Below are 25,303 nucleotides of genomic sequence, written 5' to 3'. Positions count from 1 at the left end.
TTGGAGCACTGAACTGATTTGGAAGTTATTTGGAGACCTTTGTGAGTGAAAAATTTTAACCTGAGACATATCAATTCACAAAGCGCCTTCATGTGTCAGTGACAAGAGACCAAGAGCCAGACAGTGCTGCTCCTGTGGCACCGAGGTGTGATGTGATTACACTGTGTCAAAGATTGCCATCACGATTAATTATCTGGCTGGCTGCACCAACCAAAATGGTCGACCGGAGGGCCTAGTGGCTCTCTATCCCGCCTTGGGCTGCTTTTTTTCACTCCCTCGTCTGGTTGACTTCACCCTGAGTGCCTCCAGCTGACTTCCACAATATTACTGAACAAATATTATCTGATGAATCTCTTTTGTCTGTTTGTATCTGTAATGATAAAGCCTCATCACATTTCCTTTTGATGACTTTTATGGCGTAATACGTCACTCGTTGCAATACAAATTTCAGACATAAGGTTATATTGGAGCTCTAGCAATTTATATTTAAGCTTAGACATTTTTCGCTAGAGTGATGTAGCCTTGAGGCCTGCCATCAACGTCACGTTTATCCCAAAGGAAATTTGTACTCTGGGATTACAGCAAAGCTGGAAGCGAGGAAAGCTTGGCCTCAAATACACACCAGTGAGGTACATTGTTGCTCTTACATGCTCCATTATCATTAACAAAGCAGCACTGCATTTTATTTTGAGTTGATTTCCGGGAGTACTGAAATGCAGACAGCTCTGCACCTGAAAACAGTCCCTGAAATATGAATAAGTTTAGGTTTTTTTGAGGGGAAAAAAAGGCTTTAAAATGTCTAAAGACAATTTGCAGGAAAAAACAAACAAACTTAGGGCTGAGCACCACAGAGAAACGAGAAACTAGTGGGAAGGGCTCTGATGCATTCTGGGTTTTGTTACAGTAACGGAAACACAGAAAAATCTAAACCCTATTCTTTACAAATACAGATTATTAAAAGATAACAAAAAATCTGCAACTGGAAATATTTTTAACATACAGTTAGGGAGAGTGCACAGAGGTTACGTGAATATTGTCATTTCTGCGAGTACAAACAAAAATGACCATGTAAGATTTGTCGATATGATTATCCCAACTGGTTTCCACAACCAGGCAAAAAAGCCCCCCCTCCTCCTCCTCCAAAAATAAATTATAGGAGAATTAAAAATTAATAAATAAATGAATGAATAAATAATAATAATGCACTTTAAAAAGGGGAACACCACAAGCCCCTCCCCCTGGAAAGACCCAGAGATAAAGGGAGGACCAGAAAGCAGGATAAAGGGAAAGGATAATAAACACTTAATCCTTTCTCTACACTCATTTAGGTCAGCTGTCTGTCAGTCAATAACCCAGGGTCCATGCAGTCCATAAGCATGTGATCCATCGACTTATTTGGCCCAATGGCATCCACAAGACTGGGCCAAGATGGATGACAGAGTAACAATAATGACTGACTCATTAAGTATTTTCAATTAGCAGCATGATGATACGGTATTGTACATACATGGGTTGTTAACCCCAACGGATATGCACAATCCATAGTAAAACATTGTTTATTAAATTGATGTATATTGGTGACAATAAACATCTGCCACAGTGTGAATGTTTCTATTCTCCTACCTTACTGTATATAGGGCTTTCTGTGCTCCACATTCACTGTTCTCTGGCAAACAAATGAAGTGAACTCTGCAGAAGCGCGAGCCGAAAATACGTACAATCAGCTGTCACAGGAGGATTAAGCGTCGCTCTAATGCTCGAGCCACAACACTGAACTCTGCCTACATGTGAGCAGATGTGGTGCTCCTTAAATTACACTGCAGACCTAATGACCTAGATTGCTGGGTGGAAACCCTGGCTGGCTCTCAATCTCATTACTGCCTTTATATGCTGGGAGTGAATCACTGCTGCTACACTAGACTTCCGTTCTAGAGGGTCACCAGACTGCCACAATGGAAAATGCAGATTTTAACTTCCACTGAAAACAAATTTCAGTGGTTGGGTTTAAATTTTGGACAAAAAACAAACAAACAAACCAAAAAAAACAACAAAAAACAAAAACAAAAAAACAGGGATTTTTTTATGATTCATTTCTGATTTTCTGCTGGTGAAATAGCTTGAAGCTGTGCTGCTCCTTTATACATTTGACATGGGATTTAAAACTTTCTCTGCTTGTTACAAAATGGAAAACCTGGATGCCTAAGAGGCAACAGGCACATCCCAGAGTTTTCCCTGACCATAGTGGCAGCTTCTCGCTTTCCTGAGCCTCGCGGATCAAGAGATTAAAATCCTTTGGGCAGGGTGTCCGATTAAATGGGTTTGATATGCTCTCTGTGCTTTCCCTTCCCCAGATACAGCTCCACCAGTCAGTAACACACAAGTCAGCAGTTAGATAGGGAGAAAATATTACCTACAATGAGGCAATCCACTATATTGTCATTGGAATAATTTTTTACCAAATGTCAAACACTGTGAAAGGTTTTTTTGCCGAAGTGCAATATTACACTTCTAAAAAAAAAATGTTTTTTCTTTACGAAAAGTAAAAAAAGAAAGAAAAAAAGACCAAGCTTTTTTTTTTTTTTATTGACATTCAAGATGAATAAAGGCACAACGTATTATCTGACAAAACGTTTGGATATTGCTTTTCAATCCGTGGAAATCAATTTTTTCTCTCAAATTTTGTGAATGAGAAATGCTATTCTTCCATCACCAAAAGATCCAGCCATAAAGCCTCTTCAAAGCACAAGAATTCAACATGAACTATTAGTTAGCATGTAACTTGTTGCAATAAAGATAAATGAAACCATACGTTTTCATGGGAAAGATAAGCAATGGTGATGATAGTGTGATTGCTGTAATATGATCTAGTGGCTTTTATTTGGTGGGTTTCCTGCTGGGATAAGGGACTATTTACACAAGCCTTCATTTGTTTGCTAAGAACATAAGAAAACAAAAGTCAAATGAAGGGGGTAAGACAGTAAGAAGAGATAAGGGCAAGTTTGATACCAAAGCTAAAGATCTTTTCAGAGCTTGTGAAAAGGAATACAATTAAATTAACAACAATTAGTCTGAAAATTGGAAGAAAAAGAGTAAGATACAGATGATGAAGATGATCACGATTACTGCAGTCTACTTTCTGTAATTTTCCATTCTTGCCCTTTTGTTAACTTACTTAATTGTCTGTATAATTTGTCTAAGTTTTCGGTTAGACAAGTAAGTGCGATGCGCTCCAGACTCTAAACATGTTTTGGCACTTGAAATTCTTCTATCCTGCCAGCAACAATGCTTTAATTAGAATTATGTGCTACTTGACAGCTGTTTGGCCCCTTCCTCATTAACAGTGATTACAGCAATCCTATAATAAATGATTTAAGATCATAAGTGTGTAAAGCACTATTTTTATGCTCTGTGGTGTTTGCTAGATTTCTGGGAAATTAGTCAATTTATTCTCTCAAAATTAATTTATATGCAATGACTGAAGTGACAATGAACATGTTTATTTGGAGAGATTAAAAAAAAAAAAAAAAAAAAGAAGAGTATAGGCCTAAATATATGTGCCAATCATTAAAATATGGAAAAGTGCTAAAAGGCACGGCAGCCATAAGGTGCTATACTGTGTATGCATTGTATTGGCTTATATCCTATTAAAATGACAGTGTAGCTATAGGTAAGACTTCAAAATGACATAAGCTTTAAGGATCTGCAGATGGATAGTTGCAATAGGGGGGAAAAAAAAGAAGATGTTTAATATGCCACATTTTTTTTTGGGGGGGGGGGGGAAATCGATCTTGTATAAACAACTTCATATGAGTATTGTTAGGGCCTTGGTCACCTACAGGCGTCCCTGAGGGAAGCAGCATAAACTGAGAGGGAAGAAGATGAGCCATCTCATCTAGGGTGACATGTCCATGTCTATTATAGGAATATTAAGGTGATTTTTCGTTAAGCATCTGTGCTCTGCAAACCAGGAAACGTCCATCAGTGTGATTTACGGCCTTGTCTCTGTATGTGTGTGAATGGATGTGTGCGGTCGCGATGTGTGAGTGATGCCAGCGGTGCTGACAGTCGATCTATCTGCTCAGGCCTCCAGTGTCTGCTGGAGCTACCGGCTGCTTCCAGCACCACGGACAGCGCCACCAGCAAGAAGCCGGTGGTTCAAACTAGAAGCAACTTTACCGAGGTAATAAGGGAGGGGGGGGGGGGGGGGGGGGGGGGGGCGCAATTAAAAACACCCAACATCCTTTCTGTGTGTTCTCGGGCTGAATTAACCATTTTATGCTTTAAAATAACTCATCGTGCATCAGTCTCTGTAATGCGACCCGGCTGTAACAGCTCCTGGAGCCTAAAAGGTGGACTAACTGAATTTAGGGGAGCTCTCTGAACACATGACATCATCTCCCAGAAAAGGGAAGAAAAAAAATACACCCGGGATTCAGGATTCACTGCTTGTATCTCCGATGCAAATAATACCTGGCAAAGCTAATTTCACTTTAGCGACTTACGATTATTCTTCACGTCCACTGCGTCGTTAAACGTGATGAGAAAGATGTGTCGGTCATTAAAACACAGACACAGGCTACATCTGCAACGATGTGTTCGTGTTTGACCACAGGAAAATAAGGGCTACTGTTCAAGGGCCTTCGTGGGTACAACGTGGCACTGAACCATTACTGACCTCGCTCTGATTTTTTATTTTTAGAATATTTTACTCTAATGTCCTGGCAGATCGATAATGTAAGATTCACGCAGTTGTGCGCGTGTCTGCGCGCGTAAGTGACAGCAAGCACATGGCGGCCGTTTCTAGTACAACACACTGACACACATCGGAGGCTCGACGGGGCAATAATCAGCTTGTGATTCGGGTTTCTGATGCGTCCTTGGTCTGCCCTGCGTTCATTCATCTTGTGCAGGCTCGATAGAAATCTGATGCACATCCATTATACGGCCGGTAATCATATCTACGGGGTCATAAATGAGGGCGAGAGACAGAAAAAAAGATGGAGAAAAAAACGCTGCAAGTCGATAGGCTACTTACCGGGGTTTTATCTTGCTGGCTCGGGACTCCATTGCTGTCTGATGCTGCTAATGGTTTCATAATGAAAAAATGTTCACCGGGCTAAAATCTAACATCCCGGACCTGCTCTATGCTACAGCATAGACCCTCATTTTCATCCAAAGCGACCTGCCCTTTCCCCTCCCTCAGCTGCGCCGTCTCCCTGGAAGGAGGCGGCGGCTTGTCAGTTTTGGGAGTATCCGCTGTTCCTTGGCCTGATTTGACACTCCAAACCGACACCACCTTCTGCGTTTATTCCAGCCACCCCGCTTCTTCCAACAGAAATATCTTAAAATCACCGAAAAGGAGGAGGAGGACAGAGGGGGAAAAATCCTTTTATCCAAGCGAAGAAAAACAGCCAGCGTCTTCTCTCCGCGCAATTGACAATCACATCTCCAAGCGGAGAGCAGCGGCGCGCGATAAGAACGCAGAAACAGGGGAAAAGATGGGAAAAATGGCTGACAACACTTTCACTCACGTTTACTCCCTCCGCCTTCCTTCCCTCTCTATCTCTTTCTCCCTCCCTCTCGCGAAAGTAAAGCGACACACGCGAAAACACACACGCACGCCTTTATGCACCATTAGATTATTTGAAGACCGAGACGCCTGCAGCCTCCGCTGAGGTACTGTACGTTAAACCCAGCGGTTTGTTTGTAACGGGAGCAGGGGGATGTGTGTATGTGTGTCAGTGGTGGTGGAGGAGGGGGAGGGAGGTGGTGGTGGTGGTGGAGGAAGAAGAGGAAGGGGGTGGGGGGATAAGGACCTCCTCCCTGCCTGAGAGTGATGCTGTCAGAGCAGCCACTATGGCTGTGCTCATCTGGAGGACTTACAACACCTCAGCTCTGATAGAGAGATAGAAGAGGGTGGATGATTAAATAAAAATGAGGAAGATGGATGAAAAGCAATGTCCAAGGAGAGATAGAAGGTGATACACAGCTGAGAAGTGGGAGGAAGGCGATAAGTCCAAAAGGTAAAAAGAGGTAGAGGGAAACAGAGGGATGAAGAATTGGTTGGTAGAGAAGAGCACAGTGGAATAATGCCATTATCCCTCACTTCAGCACCAGACCATGGCTGGAGCTTGTTGGCATAGAAACGGAAAAAGGAAAGCCATTTCCTGGGTGGAGAGATGGCAGCACTTCCTCCTGAGTGTGAGAGTAAAATATGGAAAGAGAGGAAACAGTAGCATTGCTTCTCCGGAGAGGTGAAAGCATTCACAGGGGGCTCACTGCAGGAACACAGACTGGCAGCAATGATGTCACACTGTCACTCAGCTGGAATAGCCATAGCAACTGGGTGAGCACGAGCCCCCTGCACCCACCCACTCATCTACCCATCCAGCCCGCTACACACCCTCTAGGGCCTTCAGTTGCTGTGGCGACGGAGGCAGCAAGACATGCTGAAATGGAGGCAGGGAGGGGAGAGAGTGCATAAAATAGAAAAGTGGCAATAGACTCTTCCACTTCACTCAGCTGTACTACAGCGAGCAGCAGCATCACCAATCAAACACACAACATTACATTTTGCTTTCTGAGAGGAAGAAAAGTACTTCTTATATGTGTGTGTTCAGGTGGGAGGCCATGCCTGTGGAGACTCTAGATACTGGATAAATAGAAGGCTATCTATCTATCTATCTATATATATATATATATATCTATATATATATATATATATATATATATCTATATATATATATATCTATATCTATATATATATCTATATATATATATATATATATCTATATCTATATATATATATATATATATATATATATGTCTGCTGACAGACTGAGATATGAGGAGGACTACACAATGACAGAAACTGCACCACAGGGAACAATGAGGATTTAGACAGCAAACTAGGGCTGCTCGATTATGGCAAAAATGATAATCACGATTATTTTCACTGAAATTGAGATCTCGATTATTTGACGATATTTATTTAACCCTTTAAGACCTACTATAGAACCAAGTCCGCCAGAGCTTATATTATTTTTTTTACATGTTGTAGTGCCATTTATGGGAGCATTTCAAGTTGCTATACAACTGTTATAGCCCATATTTTAATAATATGTATGCATTAAGTCCATAGTAACTACATTAATTGCAAAAAAGTGCAATAAACTACAAAAAAAAAAATTTAAAATCGTTTTTGTTTGTTTTTTTACATATATTACTTGGAGAAATTTAAGAGGTTTATCCCTCAAAACTTTAAATACAAAAAAGTTGCAAAAAATAGTTTACAACAGGAAATTTATTTTGAGTGTGTTCATAGTTTTATTTTGGAGATACAGCAATTTTTATATACTGCAGAAAAAACGAAAAAACAATCCTATGATGCAAATTGCAAAGAAAACAGCAGGTGCATCAAAATAAACTATTTCCAGCAGTGCAATTCGAGCTCTAAGCATCCCAGCAACTATTCAGAAAAGTCAAACATGACCAGTATAGGCTTTTAAGGCCTACAAGTAAAAAACTACATTTCCGCGAAAATGACGTCACTTCCGGTTTCGGCCAGGAAATGGCGGACATGTGATAGTTCGCGCTGACGTCTGTTTCACGGTGGGAAGTGTTAAGAACAGCTGATCGGCGAAGCTTGTTTCTGGAATATTATGCTTTTGTTCCTGCAAGCGCTTTTTATGCAATTTTTGCAAAGCTTTTTGTGGAAGGAAACCGTGACCGAGGACAAGCTGGTGGCATCAGATGTAAGTACAACTCCTCCGGTTTCATATGCAAAACAAATTATTGCGCTAGCTTACGCGGTTCCGGTTCTACAGGGATTTAAAAATAGTTACACAAAACGGAGCGTGCTGCTCTGACCGGCTTTAAAGGGTTAACAATGACTTTAAAAAATAATATAAAATAGTGTGCAACACCACTGAAGTTTTTTTTTTTACCTCTCTTTTCAACCAACGGCAGTCACTCTCCTCTCTTTCCGAGCTTCCCTCGGGTCCTCTTAATCAGCGGTCTCCAACCTTTTTTGCGCCACGACCGGTTTATGCCCGACAATATTTTCACGGACCGGCCTTTAAGGTGTCGCGGATAAACGAGGGAGGGGCTAATAATCGGCTCAGTCATTTTTAATGATCGTTGAAAGCCCAGATCGTAATCGTGATTAAAATTCGATTAATTGAGCAGCCCTACAGCAAACCAAAGGCAACAAACTACAGGCCAGCTTGCTACTCGCCACAAAACAACCAGGAATTAAGCTTAGAAACAACACGCAGAGCACAAAACATTAAAAGAAGAGTCGTGTCTGTTTACACGTTATCTATACTCAACAGCAGATTAAACTATAAAATCACATAGAATCTCGAATAGTAGATATACCATTTATTATCATTTATTCTTTTGGTCATTGTTCAGTTATCATTTTCCTGCATTGTTGCAGGTCTCAGTCATTTTGTCACCACTGTCTGTTTTTTAGCATTTTGCAAAACTGCTGGAGGAGGATGAATCAGTTCCCTTTCGGCATCAATGCATCACTTTGTTACACAACATGAAACGAGAAATATTACTAACAAATTTATTTTTAGGCACATTAACTAAAACGGTGAACCTTTTTTGCACTTTTTTTTTAACTTCACTTTAATATAATGTGTATTTTTTGGTTCTGGACTGTGGCCAAAACACAAAACATAACCTGCAGGTATCATGCAGAAGCTGTGACAGGCAGTATCTTTGGCATTTCATAGCATCACAAATGAATCAAAAATGAAGCAGTGCTTTGCTCCAGCTCTATATTATTCACATCCATAAGCAGGAATCATAATATGATTTTAGAGCCTCATACTTAAGATGGATCTAAATGGTGCAAACAACCATTTGTAAAGCCCGTGCAATATAAACTTAATTGCTGACAAAGACTGATGAACATTTGAAAATGAAACAATAACTAATCCAATAAAACCACTGACACATTATTTTTTCATGTATGCAGACAGCTGATGCTGTAGCCTTTTAGTAAAGAGTCTGGCTGTTCCGCTTCAGACAATGCTTAGAAAGCAGCGTACTACACGCTGGTTTTGGAGCTGCTCCAGTCAAAGCAATGGGGATGTGAGTGGGAGGCGGAGAGGGGGAGGGAAGCTGGAGACCCGGTATGACATCACCTCTCCTGCCCCGGAGCAATGATGTAATGTATCAAAACAACCAAAAAGCTCAGGTGCTTGGCTGTGCAGCCCAGTCATTAATGTCTCCAACAATTGCCGGCGGGGGGAGGACCAGGGCATCATTACATCACCTCGGCAACGTGGTTGCGTCTGGGGAATATCAGACCCTCCTGCCCAGCCCCCCTTGTTTAAAGCTTTCATAGCAAGCTCATTTAAAGGAACAAACAAGCCAATTAATCATTTTTTTAGTGACTAATCACAAGCTCAAGGTAAAGGGAAAGAGGCAGGTGAGCATCGATCTTGGGAGATTGTCAGAGTGACATGAAAAATGCTACTTGAAACACCAGTAATGAACTTGATCTCAATTGCAGTGTGCTAAATGCACGAGGTGGGTGAGGGGCCTCATCTGCCATTTGTAAACCGCCTGTGAACCCAGTCAGGCTTCAATTGTTCCATGCATTTATAGGGAAAGGCCATGTGATTGTGTTGTGCCTGCTGATATGTGGCATTAGGGCACTAAAAAACTCATTACACTGCTGGATCAAACACCCCTGCATAGACATGACACACATGCACAGCCAAGTATTTCAATGGCGATAGCAGCATAAGGCACTCATAAATCAAGCATTTTCTTGGCACCAGCAAAGCAGGATCAAATTGTTCAGTATTACAGCAACATGTAAGAAAAAAATAATGCAAGAGAAAAATGCCTTTCTTTGCCAAATCCCAGACATACATGCACAAAATCAAACCAACCAGCACTGCATGACTGAGCTGTAGTTACTCAAACTTTAATGTCATCACCTCATGATCTTTCTTTTGGGATAGTTGAAAGCAGATTGAAGACACATGGATAAAACAACATCACTGGTATTGCAGATGACTGAGCAATGGAGGATTTCACAGACATTTCTGTCCACTCAGCTGATCCCACAGTAAATCCTAGTTGTGGAGGAGTTGCCCACCCAAGAAGTTAAAAAAAAAAAAAACTTTATTAACCTGATTTACTGGCACACAGTGAATTGAAGGTTGTCACCACAGACCACTAACCTCCTTTAATGCACACAAACTTATATTTTTTTTATCAGAAAAAAAAAATCAGAACAATAAATATGACAGGAGTTATTCTTTTTAACAGATTACTGTGTGTACAATGCATTGTCTTTAGGACACCCTTGATGCTCTAGAAAAATCTGAAACAGACATCTTACTTAAGTACTACACCTGTTAATGTATACTTGTCTTTTTGTCTTAATTGATTTATTTGAACTAAAAAAACAAACAAAAAAAAACAACAACTTGCTGTTATGCTCATAAGATGACTAAAAAAAACTCCATAGGATCAATCAGCCACAGACACCTTATACATCAGCACTTTGTGGAAGACACACAGTGGCCATTAGAGGATCAAACTCAACATACTTTGATTTATTGATCTGTCTCTAACCTTGTTCGGTGAATTTGTAACCCCACGTGTAGAGAGAACACAGCGCATTAATCCTTGATGCCAGTCCCATTACGCTGGCTCTAAATAACTTTGTTAGAACGCAAAAGATGATCTAATAAAGAGACTCCATTTTCATACTTGCTACAGCCCGAGGGATCATTTCATTTTTCAAGCTGTTATCACCTCCACGCTGCTCTGAAAATAATTTGACAGAAACTCAGGCAACCAGGCACATCTGAAAGATTACACTTGTAGGTTCACGGGGGCATAACATCTGTTGTGCCCGTGCACCTGCTACAAGGTGCATAAATAGGAAAAGTGAATCAAAAGACATGTTTTCAGAGAATAAGCAACAAAGTGAGATAGTTTCCAAATGAGTGACAGGTTGATCAGTGACTAGAGGTTTCCGGATCAAGTTAACGACTGACTGTAGAAGCGAATGAACTGGAAGTCGTTAGCACTGAATGCTGTCGGAGCGAGCCGAATTATGTGGTTTTAGTGTCACAGTTACAACTGCATGTGTCGACTCATTCTTAATCAGTGGAAAGAAAAGGAAATCTTTAACCACAAAAGTTCAAATGCACCTGAAAAGCTAAAACTATACAATTAACAACTGATGGACACCATCAACTCATTATCAGTAAAATCCCAAATGCAGCATACAACGCTATTAGGATCAGCTAAATTCAAGATATTCATAGGGTCTTTATGTACCAATTAGCAAAAATATTCAAATCAATCAGTGTTCACCTGGATAGGATGGATCAGATGGATGGACTGGCATTCATGTGGATATTAACTTGACAGTCTATAACATCATAAAGCCTTTGCAGACCAAGCTCACACCCTGATGGCAATGACGTCAAACTTGTTTCTCCAGGGACAATGAATTCTGCCACACCACAAACACTGTTTAGAAATGAGTAGAAGGAACATGACCAAGACCAAGGTGTTGGCGCAGGGCTGTTAAACTCCCACTATCTTATCAAACATCCCTGCAAAATGCGGTGACTGGCACTGGCCAAACAAAGATGAAGCTGACAGGAATCCGATTAGCTTTGGAAGTATTTAGTCATAAGAAAAGACTATCAATATTCCTTCTATGGAGACCATCAATGTTTGCACATTTTTCCAAAACAATCCATCCAAGAGCAGTTAAGATATTTCAGTCTATACCAATATGATGGACAAACAATCTGGCTGACACTGACGTTAATTGGGCTGAGAATTTACCGTGAGATCTTCAGTAGACCTGCAAACTGTAGCAGATGATACAAATCACATTTGTACAACTACCTTCACTGTGAAAACTATCCTAACAATTTCAATCTGTTGATGAGTTAGAGGGAAGAGTGCACAATGACTAGTTAATAGAACCTTAATGAGACACATGGTCATTATGTCAGGATTTAAAACCGGCTTCATACTTTAAATTGCTGGAAAGTGTGCAGAGTCAGATACAAATGGATTAATTGTCTGTATGGAATTTAATGCACCTTCTGAATTACCTTTTAGATTTCAACACTTCATTGCCTTTTACAAATTTACATAAGAAGATATTACCTTATGCAAGTTCTATTCTTCAATTTTATTGACGGATCATGGTTCATATCAGTATCAATTCAGTACCACTGACATTTCAATATGAGGAGTTTCAATAAAAGGCTGATTTCATGTCTGTATGCAGGTCTGTCATTTCAAACAGAGCCAAGAAAAATAACACTAAAACACAATCACCACATTCCCACTTTCTCAGCTTTTTGACAGCTTTAGGGAACTTTGAGAAATGAGTTGGTGAGATAAGTTGTCATTTTACCCCTTATTTACCCGGTCACTACAGTAAACAAATCTAACATTTGTTTCTAATTGTTTGGAGAGATTTTGATCAAATTTAAGTGATAAACACCATTAAAAAGACGCCCAGAGTACCATGTTATCATCGCCGTGCAGGCTCATTACCATTGAAATAAATGTCATCTGTCAAGCCTTTTGAAAATACTCAACTTTCAAAAAAGGTCTTTGAATGTCAAAACTGACATGAAAAGCACATCAAATGTCAGTAAGCGTGTTCTAGCACACTGGTTGAGAAATGAGGCGCAGCCTGTAAATGAGTACTTGATTTTGTTCACTTGCACGAGGCAGCGTTTCAGCTGTATTATCAGGTCTGAACTCTCCCAAAATATCTGCTCTATTTCCATCAAAGCATAATGTTTGATATTTGGCTATTAATAACTATAAACACTGATTGTGTCTCTGTAGTCCATGCTGGGAAAAGAGGCGTGGGTGTTTCATTTCAAAGAAACAAAGGAAACTTAAGCTGCAGCTGTAAATGAAAATGCATATTTATTACATTACATATATACATGTATAACACTACAGAAAATAAAAGGGATGATCATTTCCTTCAGCAATGACCATAATCAAGAGACTGTTGAGATTTTAATTACTTTAAAATAAGCAGAACCTTTGGGGCTGAAGCGGTGTGCTGAATAATCAGCTGCTCAGAGAATAAACTGGAAACGAGGATTTATTATTTGTTTCAGGTTAAAACAATTATTTGCTAGTGTACCAAGTTTATTATATAACTCATAACATTATCTGTCTATATTTTTTAAAATCTGACAACATATATCTTCAATATTATGACTGATCTGTATATTTTATGGCCCAAATGATGACTGAATCAATAATTGATAAAGAACATAATTAAGTCAGGAAGGAGATAAGTGTAGGAAACTGTTTCTCTACTCCTTGGTGTAGTGCCTATACAATGCCTATTTCGACACCGGGGCTTTTGTGTCCCTGCACAGCTGAAGCGGAGCAGGTTGTCACAAAGGACAGCTCTAAAAATAGGAGCTCGGCTTTTCTGCGGCCGAAAGTGGCAGGTTTTGTTCTCTCTGCATTTATCAGCAAGTCTGACTGCTCAACACTTTGAGCCCTGATCTTTTCAACCTCTTTGTCATAATCCATCTCTGCTTAAACACTGCAGGACTCTGTGATGAAATACTGAGATATGGTATATACCCTTCCTCACCTATTGGTAATGCTATGTTTGTACACTTTGCGCTGCATAAACTGCTCTTTTAGAGGTTAGATAGGTCTCGAAATGGCTGTTTTACACTTTTCAAAGCCATCATGATCGAGCAATCCAGCAGCAATGGCAAGACCAACCAGAACCACACCCACACAGCAGGAATAATAATCCAAAATTTGATCATGCTGATGTTGTGATAATTCAATTGGAGTGTGTGTGGTGCAGACTTCACCCTTTATCAGCCTTCATGCCAGGAAGTCGATGTATTTATTAAGGAAGTCTACTACTACCTACAGATATGAGGGAAGAGACGCAGATAAAACCACCAGGAGAAGCACAAACACAGACATCTAGAACACACAGACAGAAGAAGAAACACACCCACACTAGGAAACAAGACATAACACTGTTAACAGATACGGTACCTGGGGTTTATTGCATTCCTGGAAGCCGGGTTAAGGAGAGCGCCGTGGAAAAAGGAGAAAAGATCAAAGTTATCAAACATGTCACTTGCTAGTCGAGTGAGAAAAAAAGTTGGTAAAAGCTCCACGGCTATCTATAAATCAACCATTTTCAAGTTTCTATTGTTCTGTTACTTGTTATGACAAGAGTTCCCATGTTAAGGCAGATAACTTCAGCCAAAGTGTGTCTCCTCTGAAAACAAAGATGATATCGACCTACATGGCAAAATCTTTCATTGTTCCAGGACTCGACAGCCCAATTCATCTTCAAGGTGAAAATATAACTTTTCTCTGTACTCTTAGACAAGGACTGTTATAAAGAACACACATTCACTTGCATCATTATTCTGCCTTGCACACACATACCTCAGCATGCCTGTAGACTACTGAACAGATCACTTCCAACTGCTGGGTTTTTTTCCTTACCACTGCAGGCTAATTTGGATCTCTAAGCAGACAATAAGACTCACTGGGTTTTCTTTAAAAATTGCATTTGCTAACCATGCAGCACTCAGTACAGCAGCTTATCTGTGAAGCAAGCTTAGCACAGGCAGGAATAGGACCACATTTTTCGAAAACCAATACAGGCATTCACTCTCTCACACAGAGTTAGGAGAGGTTGACAACACACTCATGTTTGTTCAATAAATATCAAGCTCCAGCTGATTACCTGGATTAGAACAGCTTTAGTATAAAGACCGGAAACGAGGATAAGGGCAACCTGGTGCAATAAAGCTACACATTGTTGTCCACACACTTGGGTTATTGTAAGGATTAAACAAGATGTGATGCAATAATGGATGAGCTTTAGGAGTGGTGGTAGGAGGACTTATTACATTTGAACAGTGCTAGCAGTTTCTCTTGTTGCCAGTGTTTACGCTAAACTATGCCAGGCTAAGCTAAGCTAACTGCTAGCTTGGTCCAGCCTCTTAAATATTGTAGAGGGACGAGTCTGTACACCAAAGTCACCAAAATACAATATTATGACCTATGAAGAAGACCTGAAAGAAAAAAAATATATTAAGTCACATCAAAAAAGCTTTTATTGTTGTTTCTTTTTTAAACCTGCCATCCACAAAGTGCACCGATGACATATGGGCCATCTGTAGAATCTCCCATATATCATTTTCTGAAGTGCTTCTGAAGATCAATACATCTCGGAGAAACTGATAACATCCTCACACAAACTTCTTCAGTGTGTAATGCAATATTTTTGTTCAACACCTTAAATTAAAGCTGAGAGTCGTCTGCCCTTCAACTGCAACTCGAATTTCTCACTTCACGTCTGCTGTGGTGCGGAAAATGTGAAAACTGCGTCACTGCTTAAATATTCCTGGGCCTCACTGTACATCTTAAAGCGGTCAGTGGATGAGTGAGCAATGTCACTGTCAAGGACACTCCAACAGAGCACATGATTGCTGATGGACACATTGGCTGTTTGGGATTAAACCTGCGACCTTCTGATTATAGGGCGGCCTTGCTAACCACCAGGGCTCCTTGGTGGAGAAAAGGAGTAAAAGGAGTATTGATTGCCTGCCTCCTGCTGCTTGTGTAATTATAGAACATCTGTTTGGGGCCTTGGATGTCCTGCTGGACACCAAGTAAACCCAGAGGAAGGAATATTATTCATCCACACAGAGAGTTTGGGGTGTCTACAGGGGGTCTGAGGAGTTTTATTGGAAGGAGGGGGGGGGGGGGGGGGACAGATGGTAATATGTTTAAAATCTGTAATGGATAAAATCGGCAGCGTGGTAAACACAAAGCCTTAACAGGAGCCACATTGACATTTCATTTCAGAGTGAGTGACAGAATCTGCACAAAGACCTCTAGCAAGTGCCTGAGTGAGAGATCAGAGACACAATCTGTGTGTGCATGTCGGTATGTGTGTGCGTCAGGTCGACAGCAAAAATGGCTGTTGATATTAGCGGAAGAGATGGAGCGTGTGAGATTAAGTGCAAAATGGAGAGCGACTGAGAAATGGAGATTATGAGCATTTGCTACAGAGAATATATAAAGATCAAGTGTGTGCGTGTATATATGTGTGTGTGTTTTCATTCTGAACAAGGCACACAAGTGTCAACTCACTGCTCTGAGCACGCAGGAGGCATGTGTTGAATCCTAAACACGGCCCTCTTTCACTGCCCCGATTCATCTCTAGAAGCAGAAATGTGTTTTTATATATCTGCCTCCATCGATTTAAATAACAGAACTGTCTGCAGAGTGTCTAATGATGGAAACTTGAATTTTCAGAGGAGCTTTTCAGATGAGAACACTGACTGCATATAACTTTACATTTCCCGTACCAAACTACAGGAATGAGAGCATGACTCCGTTTTGATATGTAGCCTTACATCATACCTTTAATCAAAAGCTTTTAAAGGTACCCTGCAGAAGAAAAAAGTGTGGTCACTAAGTCTGACAGTAAATCAGAACAGTACTTAGAAAGGAAGCCCAAACTGCCATCTTTCACCATAGAAATACTGCAAAGGGCAGTCCGTTTCTCTACCTGCAGGAAGATGAATTACTAACGCCAGCCGACACACGGCGTCTGCATTGAAGCAATGCAAGTTTGAAATGTGGTTTTAGAACTCCAAAGGTGTTTGGTGTAGTGCTCATAAAAATATCGTCGACAACTTCTCATGTCAGACTCAGACTACACAAGAAATATGTTCATAACAGATATTTATACCTGCAGAATACACAGTGCCTCGACTAATCACGACTTCCATCGTTCATTGTCTGTTGCTGACTGCCGTCTTTTATGGCATCAGCGGACGATAACAAACAAAACTGTGCATGATGCTGGCAGTTCAACCAAGCAAACATTTCGCTTTCACGTTGCCATTTTTTTAAACTGTTGTCTTGTTAAGATTAAAACAAGTACAACTGTACAAGCTCTGTAATAGTGTGGCGTATTTTCCACCTACACCATCAATTATTAGTAGAAACAATTTTCCAGGTTGTAAAAATAATAGAGCCAAATAAAGCTGTGCAGGCAGATTTCAAATTAAGATCTTCCTGTGCCAGAGCCAAGCCAATTATGTGTGAAATCTGGCCACAAAAACACAAGATTAATATCATATGGGCTTCTTTACATCAACTTATAGATATGACCAGTCCTAAATGCACATATTTCCCAATTAATATGTCTAGCATTTAACAGCTTCTGCGTCGCAAATATATGCAGATGAGAAAAAAAGATGGCACTTATTCTGATGATTCATCTATTTAAGTGATTCATTTTAAACTGACCCCTTTTAGTCTAACACTTATTCTTTGCACAGACTAAAACAGCAGCTCTAGTCATCTGTGCTCTCTGAAACAAGACATACAAGTTCACTTCCCCAACAGTAAATTAAACAATTCTGTTTTTTATTTTAAATGCATGCTGTACATCTTTGTATTTCCATTTAATTCCAAGGCACGCTGTATGGAATTGCATAAAGTGTAGCAAACAAACCAGTTAATGAGATCATTTAAAGGAGCAGTTGCATATCTTCCACGGAATGTCAATCCCAAATAAGTCATCCAAATGATAAATGGGGTCCAAACAGGTCCAAATGAAGCCATTAATTTAAAGCGTTCTGAAACTATAAATCTACTTGATCAAGGATTTGTACTTTCTTTGAACTCAGAAAATCAAATAATCTTCTCTTCATACAGATGATAGCTCTACTTCAGACTGTGGGGGAGAGTGGGGTCTGCAGGGAAGTGTCAGCTCTCCCACTGGGAGTTCCACTACAGGGTTAGCATTACTTTTATATTTTAGCTATGAAGCCGGCACTCTGAAGAGCAACTTACAGTGGAATGTCCAGGTTGTTGTAGAGGGGTCAGAGAAGCTCACACAGATTCTGTCTGCAGACGCTGTGTGACCTGTGGCCAGATCCTACTCATCATTCTGAGGCCTGAGCACTAAACGCTCACAGATTTAATCAATGTACCAGGTAAATGGCTGAAGCAAGAGGATGCAGGGGCTCATGTAACATAAATACAGGAATCAGTTAACACTTTGCAGCATATGTGGTGTTTCCTTGATCATAGAAAAAAAAACTTAAGCAAAGATTTAATGGGTTGATAATTAAAAAAAATTCTCCAGATTTCATAGAAACTGAATGTTAGGACTGGCTGCTCCTGCCATAGTTATCCTTTCCCTCTGGACTTGAACAGGACTATGAAATCCACTTCATTCTGTTGAACACTGTCCAACATTGGGAAAAATGTACAAACATGGGCCAGAATGCCTGATTTTTCATAGACGAGATGATTTGACGCTTTCAGCGGGAACACGCCTTCGTTTGTCAGTGTAAAGACTGGGAACGAGCCAATCTGTCACTAATAACGAAGGATACTTATCCTACTGGGAAAGCATTAGCTATTTCAGGATCTAATGCAGCACCAAGGACAGTGGCTGGGATTGGCACAGAACATCTCATCATGCACATTGAAATACGAAAATAGAGATTAATGATGAAGTTTACAAAACATAAATGATGTGAGGAGAGTGAACGGGCAATGTGAACGGACCTCTAAATTTGTTCCTTCTGATAATTTTTTGCCAATGAACCAAAACTATTTTATCAAATACTAAAAATTCCTCAACTCTCGAGATGACATTTTCAAGTACTTCCAAAAAAACAAAAAAAAAAACAAAAAACCCACAAATGCAGCACATCAACAACATAGTAGCTCATCTGGCCCACGATCCATCACTGTTCACATATAATTGTAATGTGTGAAAAACAGAAAGAAAGTGATAATTTTTGTTGTTATTGGTTGGTTGTATTGCACAAACTAATGAGAATTAAAATCCACTGAGAAGTCAGAGAGGCTCAAACATTCATATAGATATGTATTAATCTTGTTTCACTAAAATCTGACCAATACCTTAAGACAAGGAGCGATTCTTGTGAATTGTGAAGGCGTAGACTGATGGGCAGCTCGTAATCATCGTCTTCACACTGGAAAAGCTATGACTAACAATGTTTGGAACCATTGCATAAGAACAGAATACGCGACTCATGAGTTATCAAAACATTCCAATTAAGGTAATTTCTTGTTTGACAAATCATTAAAGCTCTAAAGATAAGAGTTTACAAAGTCAAATACTGTGAAAATGGCTAATAACCAATGTTCAAATGTAAAGGACTAATCGATTTGGCTGTTTTACAACTTAGTTTATGAACTGGTGGTGAGACAAACAGGTAGTTTAAAGCCACATTAGGCTACCTTCAGTTTTACAATTTATGAACAAACCTACGGAAAAATAAGTCAGTTAACTTATCAAGTATAAGCAGAATCAGCTCAGCAATCAACAGATTAGTTTTCATTCTTCTCCTAGAAGCAGTTTACCTTCTGAGGTTTTTGTACTTGGTTCCATATTTGCCTTCCTAGCAGTGACTAAGCTGAATGAAGAAAAAGAAAAAAGAAAAAAAAACCTTGCCTGCTGGAGCGATATCCTGTCTTCAATCCCAAGTTTTTCCTCAGTGCATTTCTCACCTCTTAAAAGCGCCTCGGGGAAGGAGAGAGGAAAATCTGAGCGGTGTCTGGCATTCTAAATTCTGGAGATTAGCTTGCTATGTCAGCTTAGCATCCGCCCAGATTCAGCTTCTCTGTCACTCCACACCCCTCCACCCCTCTGTCAGCAGCAGCAGCAGCAGCGGCGGCAGCATGCTGCACTCTTGTTAACTTAGCTCCCTTCCCTACTGTACTTCTAAGTGCACTCGAGCACAGCCCATCTGGGACTGCTGGTTGCCATAGCACCCGGTCCATCCTTCCCACAGGAGCGGTACTAGAGTGAGGAGAGTTGGGTATGTGACAGGAGACGTCGGGCCATGAGAAAGTTCAGTGCAGTCTTTTGAATCAAAAACACTGCGCGTCTATATTTAGGATACTGGGTGGGGCTGGATGGAGGCAGGAAGACTACTTTGCCGCATTTTCCCATTTGGAGCTCGATTGTTTCACAGCAATACAAGTTCAAAAAAACAAAAACGAAACTGGTACACTGACAGAACGCCCGGGGGAGTGTCAGGAATGAAGGGAATGCAGTGAAATTGTGCAGAACAGGTAAAACTGTGTGCAGCAACTGCATGCTGGGTATTTGCATCATTAGTGTGAAAATGCTTCACTTCCTATTCCCAGGGAAAGAAAGCATGAAGGGGAGAAGGCATGGTGCAACACAATGGGCAAACTTAGTCCTCTGCTGTCAAATCGCCTCAGATGGGTAAATTCAATACTATATGGTACAGTAATTAGATCAGACTTCTTCAAAAAGTCAGCGTTGCAAACAACATTTCTCCTTTAAGCAATTAGCAATGGAAGAAAATGTGTAGTTTGAAACAAGCCCTTCTGTTTAGCATGTAGTCTTCCATTTTCTCTCCTTGTACAGTGCAATAACTAAGAAAACGATCTTAATGTTTTTATTACGAACAGCCGTTCTGTGCAACACCAAATGTGCTGGAAAATTTATATTGTGTGGAAAAATATTAAAGGGTGAGTACAATGCTAAATGGTAACATTTGAAACTCCATGCAGGTCACAGGAAGCAAAATTGATTGATGAAGGGTAGAAACCTATCCCAGCTACACTGCCTAACAAAAGTATTGGACCACACCTCTTAACCTGCAGAGCTTCAAACCTTCTCTGGCATTAACATCAGTGTGCTTCATGGAGCGGGTCTCCATGATCAAGCAGCTCCTGTGGCTATATTGTGTAGGCAGCCAGTACTATTGCTTGTATAGTCTATGTAATAAGCAACAGATTTGTGATCTTTACCAGTTTGTCACACAGTTTATTGCCATATTATCATAAACAGACTGGAATTGCCAGCTTTACCCTTTTCAATCACAAACTGATAGACTGACGAGCAGGCTGACGGGATCTTATCTGTATCTTGATGGACCAAAGTCGCTTTGAGGACGGTCACCAATTGTGAGCAGTAGCAGACCTAGTGTCCATCTCTCAAGCAAATATTTCAAAGGGAACAACATTGTATCACATCTGTGTTTTAAAGTCTCCAGCCACTCTTTTCCATAGTGAGAGTGTAACAAAGGCATAGCCACTGACTCAACCGCTAATGTTTGCTCTGAGATTCAGGTGTTTTATGCTTGTAGCAGTTAGCCTTGAACTGCTAGTTTACCAATGTAAAACTCATTTAATTCCCTCTTCAGTAAAGTATCTCCAATGTTTTTTGTTCAGCTTGTTTCAACAAGGTAAAAAACAGCTCATGATGCTTTACAAACTATAATGATGCTTAGATTCACCAGCAAACATGACAACTTAAAATTATTGATGTAAAATGTGGATCTTACCTGGAAACCAAACCTTTTATAAGTTATCAATGTGCACAAAATATATGATGTGTGACAGCACAAACAAACAGTCTGAAGACGACAGGTACAGCACAGATAAACTGTGATGCTCAAAAAAACCAAACTACAGAAGCGTTTATCAAGAGAGGACTAAGGAACAGACAAAAGCCAGAAAGAGCTGTAAACATCACACAAAACATTGTAGCCACTCTATTCTATTTTACCAAGAAAGGTTAAAATAATTAAACTCTACAAGGAGTAGAGGGAGACTAAAAAACAAGCTTGAAGTGCACTCAATGAAGACAAGAGCAACCTTCTCCAGGAAATAAGACATCACAGTACACCCAGCTACAACCAAGGGTCAGCAAAGGGCCTCAAACAGAGTGAACACACTAATTTTCAGCTAGTATCCGAAGCAGAAACACAACAGGTTTGGAAGAAGGAGCTCGACACACAAACAGAGCATAACACAGTGATAGAGCAACGCTGATACCGCCTCCGGAGCGCGCAGCGATCTGCCACAGCGAGGGTAAACAACAACAAAACTGTAGCGCAGGATGCAACTCACCGTGTGGTACCCGCGGGCTATGGGTGGCTTTCCTGTAGGGTACGGATCCACTGTGTCGATGATTGTTTGTCTCTCCCCTTTCTGGTTGATCTTCCGAAAGCGCCGACGGGACTGTCTGTGCGAGGCTTGTCGCTGAAAGTACTCCTCATTTTCATCCATATAGTCCACCTGGAAATGATAGAAAGGGAGGGAGATGGAGATGAGGGGAGTGACAGTCTTCGTCTTCATTCACGCCCCCTCCCGAATCCCCCACCTCCCTTCCTACCGCCCCGCTCATTGCGTAAAAATAGAAGCGTGTGTGGGCTGTACGATGTACACCTACGTCAAAAGGGTGCTCACAAAACAAAAGGAGAGACAGAGAGAAAGAAACAGAGGGCTGAGCGAGGAATCTGGATGGAAGGAGTGAGCTAAGGAGTGAAAAGCAATGGGGAGTAAACTGATTGACAGGTAGAGATAAACAGAGATGGAGCCTGGCAGAGTTGGAAATAGAGATGCTCAACTCTCTCAGTGTCTGCTAGACATATTAACCACAATGAAATTACAAGTTCAAAAAAGATAAAAATCCATGTTTCCATTTTTAATGAACTGGGAGGAAGAAAAACATTTTCCATGTGGAAACTGGCACAGTATGCCACTTTAACTAAGCCATCGCTATAGTCAAGCGGTACAATTTTGTGACGCTTTTTTGGTTTTAGACTACTTAAACGGTGCTCTGGTGCCACACGGCTTTGTGCCATGATGGAATGACATATCTGACTTTACATTTTTGGCCCATTCCTTCCCTTCCCTCTCCTCGCTCGCTACTTTCACTGCGGCTTCACATTTCACAGCGCTCAGCCTTTGGGATTACACCACTAAAATCTCTCTCTGCCTTACCAACTGCTGCCATGACAACGGCAATGGAGCTGTGTGCGAGCGAGAGCGTAAGTGTGATTGTGTGTCTAATTGCAAATCTCGGAGTGAACGCGTGTACAGCACAGACACGTGAGCAGCTTTGCTTATGTTTATAACGGCACGTCTGCATATCTCTGTACACTCTTAACATGTAGCAGAGAGGTTCATCCGCGTGCATCACTTCCTCGGCAGCATAAGAGCCCCTGTTCAGTAATTACAGGGCAAGCTAGCAACTGTAGCAGCATAAGAGGCAAAAGGCTACAAAGTGTCTGCAGCGAGCAGAACAGAGGGAGGTATTATTAAGGAGTGTGTGTTTATCTGATAGAAGCTCAGTTATCACAAGCCCCCTCCACCCACCCACCTACACAGCACACTCACAGAGAAGAGGCAATTACAGTGAATGAACAGTGCTGTGACTACAGCAGTGCAAACCGGTTGTTATTATGTGTGTTATGTTTTTTTATTTTACGGCGATGATAGAATAGGGTGGATATGCGCTGCTAGAAATGGCAGTTGAGGGTGTGTTTCTGTGTTATTATAAGGTGGGGCAAACGGTGCCATGAAGCAACCAATCATTTTAGTGGATGAACATTATGTTATAATTGCCACAGGCAGGCAAATTAGCTGCACTGCACTGTTCCTTACCCCTCAACACAACACTCAATTTGACTAATATCTTGATAGCATTAACCATGTTTTACATGTGCCCTCTGATTTATTTCTCTAGTTTCAGTTCCTTTTCCTCACGTGTTCCTCTTTCAAAACAAATGAAAAAAAAAAACTGTGTTTACTTGATTATTAAAGCAGGTCACAAACTTTCTGTTTCTCTGCATTATGTGGACCAGTCATTTCCAAATTTCGTGAAAGCAAAGCACACTGGTGTTCTTATCTGTCGAAGATAGTCATGCTACCTTTTTTTCTTTGCTTTAACATAAGGCCAACTAGCATATAACTGATATCCATGTCCTTATTACACATGTACACCCTGCATTGAACCACAGGACAGGCAGCGTGCTCAGTTTTTGTATCAATCTTTTATTTATCTAGGTAAAAATCTCACTGAGATTTAAATCTAATTTCCAAGAAAGACCTGGCATCAATCCAGTTAAAGACGTAAGACGGGTCTGAGGTTGTGGCTTTTTTTGTTCGTTTGTTTAAAAAAATATTTTACAGCAATGGCAAATCATGGAGCCTTGCAACAGTTTTGAAAATTAGCACTACATGCTAGCCACACGTAATATACTGCATATACAGCTGTCACAGACAGCTGTAGAGAAATGTCAATAAAAGGCACTTAAAACAATCCAATAAAAAATAAATAAATAAACTAAATCAGCGACACTCGGCTGTAGATTTTTGGTGATCGACATTGAGTCCAGCTGTTTCACAGATTGACAGAATTACAAAATCAATGATTACCATAATGTTTCTTTTTGTATCCTATACATTAAGGTGAACTAAAGAAAAACCCCACCTGTTTGTACCCCCTTTGTATTGATGTTTGAGTAACTTACATTACATCAGAAATGACAGGTGGATGGATTAGAAAAAAACCAAAGTCTGACCTTAAAGGTAGTAACTAAACGGTGGCAATTTTAATATTTTGTAGGTTTAAAAAACTACAAGCCGGGTGTGTGGTTTCAGCTTGTTAAGTATACAAAATTATCATTTGTCAGTTCTCTCTGTTGCTGTGTGTTATTTTTCTCAATTTCTATGTATTTTTATGCATTTCTTACAAAGAAAAAAAGTCATAATTGCTACTTCCAATTTGTGCTTGCTAGGTGGTGTGTTGGTGTGCATGCAAGTAATGCTTTTGACACAAGTGTGCTAAAAGTCTGAGAAATACAACTCACCACAATCATCTCTGATGGTTCCAGGACGATGCACTCACATCCACGTCGAAGGCTGCCAGCTGATCGCTTCCCAAAACTAGAGAAAGGAGGGAAAAGAGAAATATTAAATCTTTATCTAAAGCCAGCTGAACTCAGTCTTATTCAAGCTGCGCATAGGCAGCTGAAAACTCTTAAATATAAGTCCTAACCTACAGGTAACTCCTTGTGCAGCATTTTAAATATGCAGTATGGAATATCCCTATATAATGTTGGATTGAGCAGCAATGAATGAACACTTCTTTTCAGCTGTGACCCATCAGAAGGGAACCACCCACCTCTGGAAAAGTCCACTCTCGCTACGTCACAATTTGTACAGTATGCTTCCCTTCTAATGAGGGGGAAGGGGGGGGGCAGCAGAGACTAAAAGGTCTCGAAGACGACGAGCTGCAGTGGAAACTGAGCATGAAGAGATCCAAGTTGTGGCTTTGGGAAAGAATGCCGCCTTTGTCCAGAATCAGACAAGGGCTCCCTTGTTTGTTATTTTTAAACATCTCTTGGTTGTAAATGTGATCCACATCACTGTGTTTTAAGATAAACTCAAG

General features: G+C 40.6%; 1 protein-coding gene across 11 annotated transcripts in view; it reads right to left on the bottom strand.

Moving 5' to 3' along the window:
* The window catches only part of rapgef2b (Rap guanine nucleotide exchange factor 2b), a 109,502-nt gene that overhangs the window by 28,200 nt on the left and 55,999 nt on the right, over window positions 1-25,303 (bottom strand). For 9 of the 11 annotated variants that reach the window (XM_085416076.1, XM_085416112.1, XM_085416129.1 and 6 more), the window contains 2 exons: window positions 24,723-24,798; window positions 21,976-22,143 (listed from right to left, as the gene is read on the bottom strand). In XM_085416076.1, the coding sequence (XP_085272202.1) occupies window positions 21,976-22,143; window positions 24,723-24,798 (244 nt within the window). Of the gene's footprint in view, window positions 1-5,035; window positions 5,660-21,975; window positions 22,144-24,722; window positions 24,799-25,303 lie in introns of those variants that run through there. The other 2 variants (XM_085416152.1, XM_085416162.1) reach the window with 2 other exon arrangements.

Source organism: Rhamphochromis longiceps, linkage group LG2 (genome assembly GCF_057381845.1).
Source record: "Rhamphochromis longiceps isolate RC_006_pf linkage group LG2, R_longiceps_female_GT1.1, whole genome shotgun sequence".
Taxonomy (NCBI): Eukaryota; Metazoa; Chordata; class Actinopteri; order Cichliformes; family Cichlidae; genus Rhamphochromis; species Rhamphochromis longiceps.
The sequence above is the reverse complement of the archived record's forward strand: the minus strand, read 5'-3'. Positions and strand labels throughout refer to the sequence as shown.